Source organism: Acyrthosiphon pisum, chromosome A2 (assembly GCF_005508785.2).
Source record: "Acyrthosiphon pisum isolate AL4f chromosome A2, pea_aphid_22Mar2018_4r6ur, whole genome shotgun sequence".
Lineage (NCBI taxonomy): Eukaryota > Metazoa > Arthropoda > Insecta > Hemiptera > Aphididae > Acyrthosiphon > Acyrthosiphon pisum.
In genome coordinates, this window is record NC_042495.1 from 59014468 (window position 1) to 59034829 (window position 20362).

Consider the following 20362-nt stretch of genomic DNA (forward strand, 5'->3'; position numbering starts at 1 on the left):
ATTTTAAAACAGATAATTATTTTTTCCAACTATTGAAGAGCTAGTTAGAGAGGTTCACAGCTTTATACGACATACAATATTATGATAAAGAATAATAGTAGGTAGGCATAAGATTATAAAACTGACAAAAAAAAACATTTTATTTTTACCCATATAGAATCATAATAAAAGGACCACTATATCACTATTTATTCTTAATATTCAATAGTATGGTGGATTAAGGTGTATTATAGACTTATATTCAACAGTGTAGCAAATCTAAACTCGTGCATAATCCTCTACATATAACCGAGGAGCTTGAGAACTTCCACATATAATTAAAGTAATAAGTGTTAGGTAAATTATAATATATTTTACAGTTAATAGCATATACTCAGTGTGCGGTATATAATATGTGGAAACTAATTTATTCTACATATAACTAGCTGAACCGGGAAGATGCAGCGATGTAGCGAAGAATGAGTGAGTGGTTAATTTTATATATAATATATATAGATTCAGGGCATTTTAAATACCAAACCAAAAAAAAAAATGGACTTTTTTCGAGAGATGAAAAAAAATTCCAACTCTACAATCTATATGAGTAATATGTTTAAAATAATAATAGCTTCAAAACCCATGGCAAGCATTTATAAACAAAAATTTCCATCGGAAATCTTAAAATCCCTGTTTGAGCACCTCCCGGGGTTGATCCTCTCCCTTTTTAAATACCTAAAATTAAAAATATGTAAACATTATTGACAGTTTTCGATGGTAGGTACTTAAACAAAATGTAAATCAGTCTTTGAAGTGATAGGTTTTTTTTTTATTTTAGCATCATGTATTTTATATACATGTCAAACACGTTAAATACATTACCTATTCAAAGTAGGTTAAGTAGGAGCAAACAATATAAACACTTGAATGATGATTATTTTAATTATATTTTATTTATACATATAGTTGATATATTATATACAATATACATATAATATATTATAATGTTATAAATGTTATCATACTTTCCACATATTATAGATTTTAATATTGTATACATTAATTATAATACATATTGAATATTATATTGTGTAGGTACAAATTAAATTTTATGTTTTATATTTATTGTACCACCGAATACGAATTATTGATAATTATTTTATGACATCAAGACCAATATTTATTACAATGGTAATCCAGCGTACATTTTTTCTTGGAAGAAGCATCCGTCATTACCTCTTGAAATCTTAAACGTTCCGTTATAACCCCAATCTGTACCGAACGAGTTGGCAACCAACCAGTACGGGACACCATTTTCTTCACCCCAACCGAAAATTTTTACACTATGGACAGTAAAGAAATCAAAATCTGACTGCTCGTCGTACTGATATACACCTTGAAAGTTAAAAAAAAAAGTGATTAAATGTAACTACAACAAAAACATATAATTTTAACATACCTGATTTGTAATCAACCAAATCTCTATACATATAAAACTGGGTTGTTATCGGGCCGTTATCAAAAATGTCTTTCATTGCCATATAAGGAGATAGTTTATAATATTTACCTATAGTTATAAAAACAATTAAGATTAAATACAAGAAATAATAATAATAATAATAATAATAATAATAATAATAATAATATAATTTGTACATTAATAATATTAAAGACAAGATATTACATTTTTAAAAATAAAATATTGAAAACGTATTTAAAATGCACTGAATCTATATATATGACTATATATAAATATATAAGACAAATACCACTCACTCACTCACTCATTCATCACTACTTGTCAAAAAATACAAAACGTACGGACTTAATGTGGAATGTTGATCAATATCTAATAATCCAGTCATTCAGATATGCAATAAGAAAGGATTTTCCAATATTCACATTTCAAAGAAGTGGTAAAACAGGGATCATGAGATTCACGGTGGATATTGAAGCTATTTTTGTGTATAAGTACATAATATAAATTGTTGCCATTGGTTGATGATAGATCAGGTTAGAGCATACTTCAAATTTTCGCGCTTATGGCCTGGAACCATATCTTAAAACCAAATTTATGCGTGTAGCTTAATATATAGGAACTCCAAACCAGGGCTTAAATCAAAAATAATAATACCGTTTACCGTTATATGGATATTAAACGTTATGATCGAATGACTGTTTAATGTTATATAACATTTAAACGTTATAAAACATTTAAACGTTATTCAACTTAAGCATTTAAACGTTTTAAAAATTAAAGCGTTATGAAGCGTTTAGCGTTATCTGATGAATATAGCTTGTTTCCCACACAAAACAGAGTGATTGAAAAATATAACATTACAAAAAAAACCATAATATATATTTTACTGATAGTTATAATTTTATAAATATATTTTTTTCAGGAAATTGTATGTTTCAATTGTTTATTGTTTCTGTTTCGTTATCCGTTATCCGTTTTCAATAGTTTATCGTTTAGCGATATGTTATCCGTTAACGTTTCAATTGTTTATCGTTTACTGGTACGTTAACTGTTAATTGTTTCAATCGTTTATAGTTTACCGATATGTTATCTGTTATCGATTTCAATCGTTTTTTGATATATTTAACGTTATATTCATAACGTTATAAAAACGTTTTGAAACCCTGCTCCAAACTACACAATTGAATTTGACAGACGTCCGAAACGTTTAAAGAGTAAGTAATACAATTTAAACCACGTTAAAAAATATACCAAGTGCTAAATCAAATCTATGACTTGCGGACTGCGGTTGTCCACCTAGGTCGAATTATTTCATAAAGCTAGGTACACTGATGCCGATTTTTCCGTGAACAGCACTAAAATTGAGATAGCTACATTCTAACCGAGATACATCTTATTAGCGTATATTATACTAAATAGTATTTTCCACAAAAAAAATTGCAAACGGGCGAAGCAGAGATATCCAGTAAGTTATATAAATAATATTAAGCAATTTGAAATGTAAATCCTATACATTTCAGAAATTTGGCAGTTCTTTTTTATTTTATTGAAAACAAAGAAAATTCACATAGCAACCATACATAGTTTAAAATGTATAATAAGGTCACGATACATACATATTTTTAAACATTTTTTTGATCCAAATAATAAGTAGTACCTATCCTATCGCTTGCTATCAATTTATAAATAAACATTTTTTTGTAAATGTAATTATATTATTATTTTTTGATCAATGGATGTTTCATTATTTTGCTTAACAATAATTAAAGTTTTATCTAAAAACATATTAATCAATTTATGTTAAGATAAAAAAAAATATGAAACCCTAAAACATTACTAATTATATAAAAACCACATAAATCAAACTATATTCAGTCATAATATTCATAATTATAAAATAGTATTATATCTACCTTTATAAATATCGGTTCTGAATGAAGTGTAGTAATTTGGGTTATAACACTTTTTTTTCACATATTGGTGTTTCCTCTCTGTGATATGTCGTACAACTGTGTCCAGGTGGTTTTTCATTCATTAGTTTACATGGTGGGATTGTATATGGTTGACAACCCTAAAAAGTAAAATCTCATTATATAATTGTTTTATTTAGAAAAAAGAAATTAAGTTTCACGTCGGACGAAAAACTTATTATAGATCGTCCAAGAGTTGCCAGGATTGGATGTGATACTTCATGTAGGTAGGTAGTTAAAATGTAATAACATTTTTTTTTTTTATAATATTTTATTTCAAATTTACCTTGATGATGATGTTTACCTATTCATTTTTAGGAGTCAATTTTTAATTAGTAGATATATAATAATATGTATAATATTATAAATATAAAATAATATGAATATCAAATACCTACATAATAGTTAATATACAATACAATTTTCGAAACCATTATACCATACAAAATTATAAAAACAATTATACAATTTAACGAAATAATGTAAATTAAGATGGGTGTTATGTATACCTAAATTAATTGTTTGATAAAAATAGTTAAATGTACCTATAACCTGTAGGTTAGACATACACAGTTCACTTTAATGTTCAATTTCGTTCTGAAGCGCCACGTTTGTTTTTAAATTGTATCACCAAAAAAGAATAAATCAAGAGAACAAAAATATAGGTTAGAAATCCAATGTGTCTATTTCTACATTCAGAATCTAAAATTATAAAAGCGCTTTTATTATATACTAAACACATTTTAGTTAAAAACTAACTGTATAATTTAATTATTATAAGTACCTATTACAATTTTAAAATGTTTAGGACAGTAAATGTATTTCTTTAATCATGGCGAGTTTTTCTATTATAAAATAAATTGGTAATTTTAACGGTAAATATTTTATATTCAGATCGGTACCTATAGTTTAATTTATAAGATTGACGTCAAGGTAATATTTTATTCACTGATTATTTAAACTTTTGAATGCTAAATATTAAAAAATTGATAATTGTTAACTTTATAGTGACACTGTGAATAATTATATGAATATAATGCGGAGTAAATATAGTAATAATTCTGGTTTGTTGGACGATATGTTGATATATAATAATACCTGGTTGGAGTTATAATCTCCACCTGACACAAACCCATGTCTCCTGTAATAATCCCACGACTCGAATAGTGATCCGCCATCACATCCATGTCCACACAAATAGCAGCAAGAAATAATCTGCTGTGCAGACATTATAGGATTTTTCGTTCCATTGGACTGGATACATATTCTATCAGATGCTGCAGAAGCTGCCGCTACAGCATAACTCGATCGACAGTTTCCCTGATTATAAATATGACCGATTGATGGACAATTTGGCCATTTTTTTCGGGAGTCAAAATTTATTGGAAGACCACTCGTAAAATAAACACTATTGCCTCCTCCATATGAGTTAGTGTCACTTTTGCTGTTAAGTGCTGGTTCTGGAAATTCCTACTCATAATAATATGTGTTATTGTAAATACTTTAAAATAATATACAACTTTTTAAGTACGTATTAAAATAAGAGCAAACCTTGACGCGATGGTCTTCATTATATTGGTAGTTTGATTTAGTACTCTGCCCAGTGGCATACGTAATGAAAATTGAAATAAATATACATTTAAAAATCATTATTTTTTATTTGAATAATACAAAAAAAGTTGAAATTCAAAGTTTTAACACTACGTTGTAAAACTATTCAGGAACAGTTGCAGTCACGTATAACTAAATAGCTTCTAGAGTGGCCCTATATAAAAAATAAAGATTACATAGTACCTACTTAAGAAGCATTTAGGCTGCTTATTGAACTTTTAAAATAGGTATTATGTTACAAAAAATATTGATTACCAGAATAAATATTATTATCATATTAAAGTAATCATCATTATTTGAACTGTCTGATGTTGAATATTGAACAATATACATTTAGTTTTAAAATGATACTACTATAGTAATGTTTTTTTTCTATGTATATTCTACATGTAACTACTTAAAATAATACAAGTGTGCAAATATTTGTTACAAACGAATTATAAAAATATAAATTATTTAAATAAGTATTTATTATTTGTAGGTATTTCTAATCAGGAGTAATGTAAGTTATTGAGATATAAATATTATAAGGGTTAAAAAATAGATATTTTAATAATTATGAGCTTAGAATTGTGAGCTAGTGATAACAATTTTTTTAGTTGAAAACATATAGTGAATTATAATGGTAAGTAATTAAGGATTCATTATGAAATTAGAATTTTTTTAATCAAGCTAGTCTCGTCATTCGTGAGATTTTAGTACCTACCTATATTATGATATAAAAGTGTAGGTACTATGATAACGTTGTTTTCAGTAAGAAGTGAAATTATTCCGGCTAGGCTGGCTGTAGTTTCTTGTCAATATTTTCTTATTACTTTTTTATCCAATCTGTTAAGTTTATTACAGTGATGCTATTTATTTAAATATTTCAAGGAAATCTGGGGGGTTTCGAATTTTTTTGTTTTGAATTTACAATCGTTAATTTTATTTAAAAAATAATTTGAAAATTGTTGAAATATTGATAAACTTTATAAAAATTTGAATTTGGAATAAATACTAAATAATCGTTTATATACCTATACTCCATTCCAAATAAGAAACACTACGGCGGCTACGGGCAAAACCGGATTTGCTACGTAAAAGTGCGGGGTGTTTCTTATTTGGAATAGAGTATAGTACGCGTAAATACGTAGAATATACCTATATATTATTATTTTAATCACTAATCAGTATGAATGGTATAGATAAATTGTATTTACTATTTTTAAAAGTGTATATACTTACACATAATATTTACAGTAAATAATTTGGCATTTGGTATTTTTAGGATAATTTCATCTGAATTTGAAAAATGAGAAATGCTGTGATTAATGTAGCAATCTAAAAAAAATAAACACATTTAATTTTAAATCATCATGATTATTTTTATTAAATTATAACATACTGATCTCAGACTTCTGTAATTCATTTCAAAAATATTGCACGGCATGAAAGTAAAATCTGCGTGTAGCATATGTAAAGAAGCATATTTTATCTGAAAATAAAAATTATCACAAGACTACAAATTAAAATATATAGTTATTTATAATTTCAATTCGTTCCGTTATTATTCTAATAAAAATAACTAATAAGATACCTAGATTTATTTTGTAGAAGACCGTTGATTTGATTATGAATAATATTACATTAAATGATGTTCATATATTAAAATGTAACGATTACTGGTAATTGCCAATTGGTAGGTAAATAATATAACCGACAACATTACAGCATATTATATGAAATTAATTTTTACTTGTTACATGTTGGCGTTAGTGATCTTAAATACAAATTATGAATATATTATGCATTCGTTATAGATTATGATTATATATCATAATTATTTTAACAACCTTAAAATTCATTATTGACACTAACAGAAAATTCAACAGTTTATATTAACTTAAATATATTATTCTTTCGATATTTTATTTAGTTAGTGAAAACAGTTGAACCTTTTAATTATTCATAAATAAAAACTTGTGACCATAATATGTAGGTGCTTATTGTTAATTAAATTAGATATAATATAAATTATAAATAATTAGGTTACCTTACTAATTTATTACTCCATCTTACTTTATATTTATGATTTATCATTTACCTGTCTGTAATCGGAATTGAAGTTAATGCTAATCGAATTCAAGACTTTTTGTGTTTTCAGTAGCTGCAAATAAATAGATAAAAGATATACATTTTTATAATTCATGAATAAGTAAAATCTACATACAATCTAAGTTATAGAAATCAGTTATCAATCCTGAGAAAAATATATCTTGTAATAAGTATATACAGTTCTTAAGCGGAAAAAAGAATCTTTGAATGTAAAATATAATTAGGCACCTATACATATAACATGACATAAAATACAATAAATTAACGTTCTAACATTTTATGCGCATTTTTGGATCTCGGGAGAATGATTTTCTAGAATACAATTTGGTATTAAATTTGTTTAAAACATAAGAACAACTGGACAACTGTACATCTCAATTTGTTAAAACGTTTGAACAGGTTCGGAAAATAAGAAAATATAAATATTTCTTACTCCCCTACTGAATTACCGAAAAACCAAGACAACTATTTAAGTCCATTAAAATTGATACCATTATAATTTATTAATATATTTTATTTCCAGGATAATATAGAATATATTTTAGAGATTTTATATAAATATACCAAAACGTACCCACCTCTAGCTTGCAGTTTTTTGACATGCGGATAACCTCAAACATCCAGGAGGCGCTGAATAATGCGTTGATGAAGTAAATGGATATTCGGAGTGCGTTCTTGTTATTGTAGCCGAACAAGTACAACATGAACACATAGAACACGATCTCTGCGATCGTACACACGATGAACACGATGATGGTGACGCCGAACTGGTACCGGGCCAGATTGACGGCCGCCCGCCTTAGATCATCCCATCGGCTGCGGTACGTCCGCCATTCGGCTACCGTAGTCAGCCGACCGTTGATGTCCCGGATGGCCGTCCGAATCGTGTCCATCAAGAATGTGTACATCAAAAGTGGCACTTTGGACCATACGTTGTAAACGACGATCATGCCATACTCGGTTATCGTGAAGTGCGCAAAATTGGTGTTAAAGTGGAACATGGTGTACGCGGAAAACTCGATGAGCACGGACATGCACAGCCACGTGACCGAGTACCAAGCGAACGGTGCTAGAGGTGTAGCCGCGGCCGTTTCGGTCATACCGAGGTCAAGCTCGCGCAAGACGTCTGACAGCGGCCGTCTGTTGTACTGCCACATGATTAACATCGCCGGCGGTGTCAGCAGGTACGTGTACACCTTGGCCACGCTCATCACCGTCGTGATGTCCCACATATATGACATATGCTGCTGCACGACGGACGTCACGTGATCGTACCCGTAGGCGCAGTACGACAGATTGGCCAGTACGATTAGCGCGTCCACGACGGTGGCCACGGTACCGTTCGGCTAGAGTCCCAGCCCGAACAGTCGGCAGACGTTCATCGTGGATTTCAGTCGTCCACGTAACGTTGCCATTTACGCAGCTGTTTCTACTGTCATCGTCGTGATCATCATCATCATCATCATCATCATTATATTGGTTATTGTTCTATGGTTTGAGGACTGTGTTCTGCTATTTGTTTTTTCTTTATTGTTCTGTATTGTTCTTTTTTTTTCATGTTTCTTGACTTTTGGCTAACTCATTGTATATTGTTGACAATTTTATTTTATCCATCCATCCATAGTGCCTCATCCATGGTGGCGATTCTTAGCAACATTTTACTTGATAATTAAATTGAATAACAGAATAATGATACCGTACACCGCCGGAAAAAATCTACTGGGTAAAAACTGATCTGAACGAAGTTTAGTTGAATAAGGGAACAACTATATTGCAATACCACCCTTCTTACAAATAACTTGCGAGAAAGATGATCACACCCGAATACCATAATGTGATATTATAATATATACTATTGACTTTCATTTTTTGATTCGTGTCACAGTTGACAGTGCTAAATGCATACTATATAAACATCAAATGTATGATGTTTATGATGCTTTTAACGTTTTGAATTTTTAATGCATTAATGCATGAAAAACGAAAAATATACAAAACTATAAGAAAAATATAATACAATTTAAGTAGATACAATCAAAAATAATTTAAGTACTATATCATAATATAGGTTATCGAATAGTTATTATTTTATACTTTTAAATATACAAAATAAAGTTATCTCATACTTAATAAACTCAATGTATTTATTGCTCTCTGCAGTTTATTTAGAATTAATAATTTAGATGTTTTCTTACTGAAGTAATACACTATGGTTGTTAAACTGTCACACAGGAATTATTTGTAAAATAAAATAGGTGGTTTATAGATACAGCTAAATTAATTGTTTGAAAAAAAAAAGAATTTACCTATACTCTATAGCAGGGATGGGCAACTCATAGTAACTAGCGGGCCACTTTTAAGTACTTTAAAATCTAGCGGGTCGCAGTGCATAGGAGAAAGCAAAAAAAAAAAAAGTCCTTCAAATTTACCAACATTTATTTTTCACGCTTTTTTAGCGGACATTTTTAAAATAATTACTACAAAACACGAAAATAAGGTAATTTGAAAATGTAGCGTAGGCCAGATAAAAAAGGTACGCGGGCCGCCAGTTGCCCATCCCTGCTCTATAGGTAGTGTTTGAAAATTTCATGAAATTTAAACTTTTGAAATAGTAATAAATTTTGTTTTATTTTTAAATAAGTTTTATATTTACATATAATTGTCATAAATTACCTTCATAACTGTAAGGTACCTGTATGTATACCTAACCTTTGGAATTATACATTTAAAATGGTATTCAAAATTTTTAAATATTTTGATGTTTAAATGATACAAGTAGGTAACAATATTATACATTTTTATTGTATATTATATACTTACTGCATTTATACATTAGAATTTAAAACACTGAACATTGTGTTAAAAAAAATTTCAATGTTCACGTTTTTGTGAAATATTTCAAAATGTAATATTTCATACTTCAAACACTATCTATAGGTATTGAAGATACATACAATAATTTTTTTAATGTTCCTCCTTTATTTTTAAATGTTACCACCAAAAAAATATAATATACATAGTTGTATTATATGGTTAACTATACCTTTATTATTATAATAATCATTAAGAATAGATAACACTCTTTTGTTATTTTTAAAAAAGTACATACTTACACACAATATTTACAGTAATTTTGATTTAATCTAATTGTATGGTATCTGGTTTTTTTTAGGTTAATTTCATCTGAATTTGAAAAATCAGAAATGCTGTTATTAATGTAGCAATCTTAAAATAAATAAATATATTTAAATTCAAATCATTGTGATTATTTTTATTAAATTGTAACATACTGATCTCAGACTTCTGTAATTCATTTCAAAAATATTGCATGGCATGAAACTGAAATCTGCGTGTAACATATGTAAAGAAGCATATTTTATCTGAAAATAATAAGTTACATTTATAAGTCTTGAGCTAACTTAACTAAACGTTTGAATCAAATACCAAACCTCTCATTATTCGGAGGTGCATATAATTAAAATTCCTGATAAGAGGCCTATAAATTACTATTACTATAGTACTTCTAGTGTTAATTAAATAAAAAATAATATGAATTATTAGGTTAATTTAGTAATTTATTGCTCCATCTTACTTCATATTTATTATTTACCTGTCTGTAATCTGAATTGAAGTTAATGCTTATCGAATTCAAGACCTTTTGTGTTTTCAGTAGCTAATAAACAGATAAAATATATAAATTATTATAATTAATGATTAAGTATTATCTAAAATCTAAATTAGAGAAACTAGTTATGATTCAAGAGAAAAATGTATAACGCAAAAAGTACCTACCAGTTCTTAAACATTAAAAAAAGGGATTTTTGAATGTAAAATATAACTAAAACTATTTAATTGTAATTTATCATTATTTTTTATAATTATTTGCATACAATTATACTGTTTATTTTAAAAAGCATTTATTGTAGTTTATTAAACAACTTTGAAATGTAATTTTGATCGAAAAAGAATAAATTACTTTTAAATATTTTTAGAAAGATCTAGGGCACAGGAGTCCACCATATTAGATTAAACACTTAAAATTTTTTTAGAAGAAAATAATATTTAGGTAGTCAATATATGAAGTACCTTGGGTAGATATTTTGGATCATAATTTTTGTATTCTATAAACCATGACCAAATATCAAATATAATAAATCAATGTTTGAACGTTTTGTGCGTATCTTTGGATTTCGGAAGAATACATTTCTAGAATATAATTTGTATTAAATATTTAAATTAAATGTATTTAAAACTTATGTACAACTACACAAGCTTACATCTCGATTTGCTATGACATTTGAAAGGGTTCAGAAAATAAGAAATATTTTGGACTGGCCGACTGTATAATTGTATATGTTAGGTTACTACTGCGTTACTGAGAAACCAAGACAATAAAAGACATTACGACAGTAGTTATTCAAGTCCATTATTATTCTTATTATCATTAATATTTATTTTTCTAGGAGAATATAAAGATAAGAAAATAGAATATATAAAGGTTTTGTATGAATGTATCGCAACGTGCCCACCTCTAATTTACAGTTTTTTGACATGCGGATGATCTCAAACATCCAGGAGGCGCTGAATAATGCGTTGATGAAGTAAATGGATATTCGGAGTGCGTTCTTGTTATTGTAGCCGAACAAGTACAACATGAACACATAGAACACGATCTCTGCGATCGTGCACACGATGAACACGATGATGGTGACGCCGAACTGGTACCGCGCCAGATGGACGGCCGCCCGCCTAAGATCATCCCATCGGCTGCGGTACGTCCGCCATTCGGCTACCGTATTCAGTCGACCGTTGATGTCCCGGATGGCTGTCCGGATCGTGTCCATCAGGAACGTGTACATCAAAAGTGGCACTTTGGACCATACGTTGTAAACGACGATCATGCCGTACTCGGTTATCGTGAAGTACGCGAAATTGGTGTCCAAGTGGAACATGGTGTACGCGGAAAACTCGATGAGCACGGACATGCACAGCCACGTGACCGAGTACCAAGCGAACGGCGCTAGAGGTGTAGCCGCGGCCGTTTCGGTCATACCGAGGTCAAGCTCGCGCAAGACGTCCGACAGCGGCCGTCTGTTGTACTGCCACATGATTAACATCGCCGGCGGTGTCAGCAGGTACGTGTACACCTTGGCCACGCTCATCACCGTCGTGATGTCCCACACATACGGCATACGCTGCGCCACGACGGTCGTAACGTGATCGTATCCATACACGCTGTACGAAAGATTGGCCAGTACGAATAGGGCGTCCACGACGGCGGCCACGGTACCTTTCGGCTCGAGTCCCAGCCCGAACATTCGGCAAACGTTCATCGTGGATTTCAGTCGTCCCCGTAACGTTGCCATTTACGCAGCCGTCTTGATTGTCATCGTTGTGATCATCATCAGCATATTTCTTTTACGATTGGGCATTTGTTTTGTTCTTCAATGTTTTTTTTTCGTGTTTCTTGTCTTGTGGGCTCACTCGTTGTGTATTGTTGAGAATTGCATTTTATTGTGTTTGTCCATGGTGGCGATTCTTAGCAATATTTTACTTGATAATTATTACAGGTTTACATCGCTGATAAAAAATCAATTGTAAAAAAATATGCTCTGAACGAAGTCTGGCTCAAAATTCAAATGAATGAGGGAAAAAAACTATATTTCAATACCAGCCTTCTTACAAATAATATGCGAGAAAGATAGTCGAACTCTAATGCCATAATGTGTTATTATACTGCATGATATTGACTTTCATTTTTCTATTGTATTCATGTTACGGTCGACAGACCTATACATTTTATACAATCAAATGTATGGTTCATGATACTATTGACGTTTTAAATTATTAATATAAGTCAATGCTTGAACAACAAATGAAAATATACAAAACTATAAGAAAAATACAATACAATTTAAGAAGATACAATCAAAAATAATTTAACACGTTGATGGTCACGACTTTTATATTTCATTACATAAAATGCTGTCAATTTAGTGTAACATTGAATTGGCCAATGCTATGACAAATGGTATGGATAATGGTATGGCATTCATGGTATCCTGAATCCTATGACTTAAAACACATGACTGCTATAACATGGTCATGGTGTGACCATCAATATGTTAAGTATTATATAATAGTATAGGTTACTAAATAATTATTATTTAATACTATTACAAATATACAAAATAAAGTTATCTTATACTTAATGAACAAGATTGCAGCAGTTTGTTTAGAATCAATAATATAGAGGTTTTCTTACTGAAGTAATACACCATGCTTGTTCAACCGTCATATAGGAATTGTTTGTAAATTAAAATGGGTGTCTTATAAAGGTATAGGTAAATTAATTGTTTGAAAAAATAAATTTAATGTATCTAGCTTGTAGGTGTGTACAACATTTCCTTTAATAGGTAATCTACAGAAATGGCTCGTTTTTTTAAAAAAAAATTTTCCGACAAAAACTATAAATCAAAAGAACAAAGCTATAGGTCATTGAAACCCAATGGAACTGTTTCTACATTCAACATTTAAAATTTTATAACCGGTTTTATTATATAATATATTTTAATTAAAAATCAATTTTAAATGTCATACTTTACACAATGTTTTGGACAAGAAACTTACTTTGTTCAAGTAATTATGGTGATTTTTTCTATTATAAAATAAATTTGTAACTTTAAAGGTAAATAGTTTGTATTCAAATCGGTACCTATAGTGTACTTAGTTTATAATATTTATGTCAAGTCAATGTATAGATTTTTTATATTTTTGAATGCCAAATATTTTAAAATTGATAATATTGTCAACTTTATAGTGACACTGTGAATTTTTTTCTGAATATTATATTCAAAATATAACACGACCAATCGATGGACAATTTGGCCATTTTTTTCTTGATTTGAAATTACTTGTAAATCTTACAAGTAATAGTACTTTAATTAATACAAGTGTATAAATACATGTTAGATACTTATCATAAAAATATTAATTATTTGAATAAGTTATTATTATTTGTACTCATATACTATATTATACTCCCTATATAATAAAGGTTATTGAGATATAAATATTATAAGCGTTCAAAATATAGACATTTTAATAAAGATGAGCTTAGAGTTATGAGTTATAATATAGTGAATTATAACGGTACATAATTTGGTATCCAATATGAAATTAGCATTTTTTGAAAATTATGTTAGCTTCGTAATTCGTGAGCTATTAATAAAAGCATATTAATGCGTGCGGTACACCGTGATAGCCTATTGGTTTCAGCAAATAATGAAATTGTTCTGTCTAAGCAGGCTGTAGCTTGTTGTCAATATTTTGAATTACATATTTATCCAATATATTAAATGTTTTACAGTAATACTATAGCCTATATATTTAAATTTTGTAAGGAAATCTGTATAAATTGTTTTGTTCTGAATTAACAAATCCTTCATTATATTAAATTATTTTAACTTTTAACTGCTATTTACTACCTACTAAGATTACGTAAAAATTCAACTCATTCTCATGTAGGGTAGATTTCGAGTGCATCTCGTCATTGAGTTGGCCCCTGTAACAGTAAATCTGTATTAAATGATGAATCATATTGTACCTATAAAAAAACATTTCTGATCAGAACCTTTGTTACAAAGGATATTTGATAATATATATATAATATAAACCTATATAAGAACATAATCAATTGTATCGTAAACTGGTGTTGTGTAGATAATTATTTAAGTCTTACTGTTTTTAGCATTTCCTTATTTTTTAGAAAAGTAGTGTTGAATTTTTACTTTTAATTTATCTCATTGAAACCACAGTCAACATTATAATTAGAAGCTATTTTTCATGCACCTAAAAGTTGCCTTAAGGTACAAAAACGAATAATTAAACCAAAGACTCATCGTTCCACCCAAAATCTAAAATTACATTATATCATGCTGTTTTATTGTATGTTTAAACGGATTTTTAAAACCTTTTAGATGACTATAATATTATATTATTATATTATTAGGAATATCATAGATGTATATAAATGTATTTAAATAATAGTGTTGTTAACTGGATATGATATATAATTTATATTCAATGATTAAAAATATAATATAGATAGCTATATTTTAAGGATATATACCTATATTATTATAATAAACATTAAGAATAAATAACGCTCTTTTGTTATTTTTAAAAAGTATATACTTACACACAATATTTACAGTAATTCTGATTTAATCTAATTCTATGGCATCTCGTATTTTTTAGGTAAATTTCATCTGAATTTGAAAAATCAGAAATGCCGTTATTAAAGTAGCAATCTTAAAACAAATAAATACATTTAATTTTAAATCATCATGCTTATTTTTATTAAATTGTAACATACTGATTTCAGACTTCTGTAATTCATTTCAAAAATATTGCATGGCATGAAACTGAAATCTGCGTGTAACATATGCAAAGAAGCATATTTTATCTGAAAATAATATGTTACCGACTAAAAATGTATGTATACAGGTTATTTCAAAATTCAATGTAACATTTTACAACAGAAATTAAAATTATTTTAATAATTTTAAGTTACGTTTTGTTATTAGTGACCTTAAATACAAATTCTGAATATAATATGCATTAATTATAGATATAGGGTCATTATTTTAATAGTTGAATTTTTTTAATTTTTTTAACAACATTTTATGCTCACTCTAATATTTGTTAGTGAAGCCTCTATAATTATTACTAAATAGAAACTTGTATTATTAATTTACTAATCTTGAATAGAATACTTTTCTAAAAATAATTGTTGATAAATGATAAATATTGAATGAATAGTGTTTATTTACAAGTATTACGTATTAGAGAAGCTTTGACTCCCGTGAACTACAATAGTCTCTTGCTGCTATAGTCCTATATCTAAACTTTAAGTTATCTTAAATTTTCATAAATAAACACCATTATCTAACTTTACTGTTCGATATTAATTATATATAAATATATTTCAAAAAAGTATTTTGATTCAGAGTATAATATACCTATAGCTACAGTATATACCTATAGTATACCAGATACAAAGATTATTTCGATCTAAGGATCTAACTATAGACAGACATGATCCATAACAAACAATTCACCGGAAATTTTTACCTAATACCAAACTTCTCATTATTTGTGTGTTGTGCATATTATTATAATTCAATGCCCAAATAAGAGGCACAAAATACTTTATGTTAATTAAATATGATCATCGTATGAAATACGTATATTCAAATATGAATCATTGTTTGTCTTACTTTATATAGGTTAATATTTACTCGATACTTAATTACTCTATCTTATTTTATATTCATAATTTACCTGTTTGTGATCTGAATTGATGTTAATGTTAATCGAATTCAAGACTTTTTGGGTTTTCAGTAGCTGATAAATAGATAAAAACATACATAAATATAATTATAATGAACAAGTATTATCTATAATATAAATCAAGTTAACCTGTTGACATTCTCGAGCAAAATATATCTCGTATAAAAGTATCCAGTTAGCACTCGGAAAAGGATATTTGATTATAAAATGACTATAATTATATATATATTTTTAACACATTATAATTATGAACGCAAATTTTTTTAAAACATTTTACTTAAATTATTAGCTTTAAAAAATTTTCAATTTACATTGATCATTAATTTGTATGATTATAATACGCCTATAATTATATTTTTTATTTTAATAATCATTAATTGTAATGTATAACGTCTGAAAAATAAATGGGAAATAAATTACTTTTTCAATATTTTACGAAAAAGATAAGTTTATCGCATAGTATTTAAAATTTTTAAAAGTTTTAGAAGAAAAACATAATTTGTCAATATTTAGTCTGGATAGATATTTTGTATCATTAGTTTTTGAATTAGGTACATAAAACATGACATAAAATACAACAAATTAATGTTTTAACGTTTTGTGCGAACTTTTGAATTTCGTTAGGATGATTTTCTAGGATAAAACTTGTATAAAATGTATTGCAAACATGTGAATAACTTGACAAGCGTGCGTATCATTTGCTCAAACGTTTGGACAAGTTCAAAAAGTAAAAAATATATTGAACTACTGAGTACAGGATACTGGTAACAAGGTGCCTACTGTGTTACTGAGTAACCGAGACATGAGACGTTACGACAGTAAGTTATTTAAGTCCATTATGATTTTAAAATAAATACTGTTAATATTATTGAGATAATTTTTTTTTTTTGGAGGAACAACTATAAATTAACACTAGCTGATCATGTACGGCGTTGTCCGGGACAAATTAAATATCCGTGGATTTACCTCTTCTTAAACTCTGTTAAATGTAAGTCGCACAGATACTGTACCAAAATACATATTATAAAAGTGCCACTGAGCCAATATGCGTATCGATTTGATAATAACAATAATTATTAAAACCAATACCAAGCATTTCAAACAAACATTCGGTCCAGTAGTTGTTGAGTTTATTTGTTACAAACATCCAAACATTTCCTATTTATAATAATAGCATAGATTATATAGAAGTATAAATATAGACATAAATTATTGGCATTTCAAAACAAATTTGACTGAAACAAAAATTGACTATTTTATTTTATGTTTATATAATATAGCTGATTTCGCTCATTTCGTTGCCCGTAGAAAATGACAACTCTTTTAAACATTTCGATTCTTCAACTCATTTTGGGCTCAACTCGCTGCAATAAATGCAACTCAGCCACCCTGGTAGGTAATGTGCAATAATTCGATTTGATGCATGCTTGTACCCGATATACCCAAATAACCAATGGCAACCACTAATAAATAAATACTAATTTTAGATTCTGAGCCGAGTGAGGAAGCTAGTGGTTTTACAATAGTGTCTATTTTTTTTTGTATCCTGTATAGAAAATGTCTCCCAGAAGGAATGCTTCGATTTAAACAAATAGTACCTTATCTTTTAGAAAATTGGATCAAGATGGTACTTTAAAGAGGCCTTTCTTCGATTTTCTCAATAGTTATTTAATGCTACGGGAAAAACTAACCGCAAATTACGAAAAACCACTTAAAATGAGTAATAAAAATATAAAAATCTAGACTGATAAACCATCTCCGCTCAGAATCGTTTTTCTTATACAACGATATTATATCATTGAATTCAAGTTTAATACAATCCATTATACATTGATCCACTTGTCACCTACTGTACAGTAGAGCGACATCCATTTACCCGCTTTTTTTACTAATTATTTTTCCTAAAACCAATATCAACCATTTATACAAACAAACTTTTCCATCTTAAATCTCAAAATCACTGTTTGAGCACCTCCCCGGGTCGGACCTCTAATTTACACTTTTTAAATTAACCTATGTTACTTAGGGATAATGTAGCATTCTAATAGTGAAATAATTTTTGAAATCGGTTTAGTAGATCCAAAGATTACCCTTTACAACCTCACAACATTTAACTCTCTATAATAATAGTATAGATAAACTATATAATAAATGTTCCGGACGAGCTAACCTCTAGCTTGCAGTTTTTCGTCATGCGGATGACCTCAAACATCCAGGCAGCGCTGAACAACGCGTTGATGAAGTAAATTAATATTCTGGGCACGTTCTTGTGATTGTAGCCGAAAAAGTACAGTATGAACGCGTAGAACACGATCTCTGCGATCGTGCAAACGACGAACGCAACGATGGTGACACCGAACTGGTACCGGGCCAGATGAACGGCCACCCGTCTGAGATCATCCCACCGGCCGCGGTACGTCCGCCATTCGGCCACTGTGGTCAGCCGGCCGTTGATGTCCCGGATAGCTGTCCGGATCGTGTCCATCAGGAACGTGTACATCAACAGTGGCACCTTGGACCATACGTTGTACACGGCGATCATGCCGTACTCAGTTACCGTGAAGTATGCAAAATTGGTGTCCACGTGGAACAAGGTGTACACGGAGTACTCGGTTAGCACTGACATCAACAGCCACGCGGCCGAGTACCCAGCGAACCGCGCCAATGGGGTCGTCTCCGCGGCCGTTTCTGTTATGGCGTGGTCCAGCTTGCACACGACGTCCGATAACGACCGCTTGTTGCACTGCCACATGATCAACATCAGCGGTGGTGTCAGCAGGTACGTGTACACTTTGACCACGCTCATCACCGTCGTGATGTCCCACACGAGCGGCATCCTTTGCTGCACGACGGACGTCACGTGATCGTACCCATACACGCTGTACGACAGATTGGCCAGCGCGATCAGCGCGTCCACGGCGGCGGCCACAGCACCACCGGGCTCGAGTCCTAGCCCGAACAGTCGGCAGACGTTCATCGTGGTGTTTAGGCGTCCGCGCAACGTTGCCATTTACGCAGCCTTTTCGACCGTCATTATCATAGTGGTTATTCATATAATATAATATTACTTTGAGGATGTTGTCCTGGTATTGGTTTTGTTCTTCAATGATTTGAATTCTGTTCTTTAATTTGTGATTCTTTTCTCGCGGGCGCACGCTTTGTGGATTAATCGTTGTTGATATTTTTATTTTATGTGCTTGTCTATGTTTGCCATTCGTAGCGACATTTTACTTGACAATTAATACGGATTACAGAATAATAATATTGTACATCACTAGTAAAAGAATAAGTTGGGAAAAAACTGCTCTGAGCGAAGCACATTTGAAAATTAAAGAGAATACAACACTGCATATTGTACCTTACATCAACTTTTCTACGAATAACGTACGAGAAAGATATTCACACTTGAATAACCATAATGTGATATTATACTTAATATTTCATTTCATTTTTCGATTAGTTTCATGTCACGGTCTACAGAGCTAAATACATACCTACTATATAATACAATGTAAGGTTATCGATACTTTTGACATTTTAAATGTTTAATAGATACCTACATCAATGCTTGAAATACATAAATACTTCAAGGAAAAGTATTTGAATATTTAAAATTATTTTTTACGTTACATTATTTTAATTACCACAATTTATTTTGTTTTTCGCAACACGATTTTTGTTCCTTAACTTCACTGGAAAGTTAGCCAGTAATAAATTAATTTTCCATCTCATATGTATCCGCCATCCGTTGTATATTTCTGACTGAAGTCCCAGATCAAATAATCCAAAGAAAAAAAAATGGTACTTCAAAATCTAATAATATTTACATATTTTATTTCATGTGGCTTTATAATTTCTGCGTCTAGATTTCTATACT

General features: G+C 29.6%; 2 protein-coding genes across 2 annotated transcripts; both read right to left on the bottom strand.

Moving 5' to 3' along the window:
• Nucleotides 1-904: 904 nt before the first annotated feature.
• On the bottom strand, nucleotides 905-5182 carry Catb-1874 (cathepsin B-1874). Its single transcript, NM_001134930.1, is given in 6 exon segments — nucleotides 905-1371; nucleotides 1436-1543; nucleotides 3370-3419; nucleotides 3421-3527; nucleotides 4525-4896; nucleotides 4978-5182. Coding segments are annotated over 6 exon segments (948 nt in total). The 5' UTR covers nucleotides 5077-5182; the 3' UTR covers nucleotides 905-1159.
• Nucleotides 5086-9123, bottom strand: LOC115034187. The gene is made up of 5 exons (XM_029490092.1): nucleotides 7710-9123; nucleotides 7121-7183; nucleotides 6422-6511; nucleotides 6262-6357; nucleotides 5086-5191 (listed from the first exon to the last, which is right to left on the bottom strand). The coding sequence occupies exons 1-4, from the start codon at nucleotides 8370-8372 to the stop codon at nucleotides 6301-6303; spliced, it is 873 nt and encodes a 290-aa protein (XP_029345952.1). The 5' UTR covers nucleotides 8373-9123; the 3' UTR covers nucleotides 5086-5191; nucleotides 6262-6300.
• Between the last annotated feature and the right edge of the window lie 11239 nt (nucleotides 9124-20362).

Excerpts from the sequence above, each read along its gene's own strand:
- LOC115034187 (XM_029490092.1), bottom strand. The coding sequence starts at position 8,372 with ATGTCATATATGTGGGACATCACGACGGTGATGAGCGTGGCCAAGGTG. Across the intron at positions 7,184-7,709 it reads CAAAAAACTGCAAGCTAGAG|CTACTGAAAACACAAAAAGT; the intron begins GTGGGTACGTTT and ends ATTTATTTGCAG. Across the intron at positions 6,512-7,120 it reads TCAATTCCGATTACAGACAG|ATAAAATATGCTTCTTTACA; the intron begins GTAAATGATAAA and ends TTTTATTTTCAG.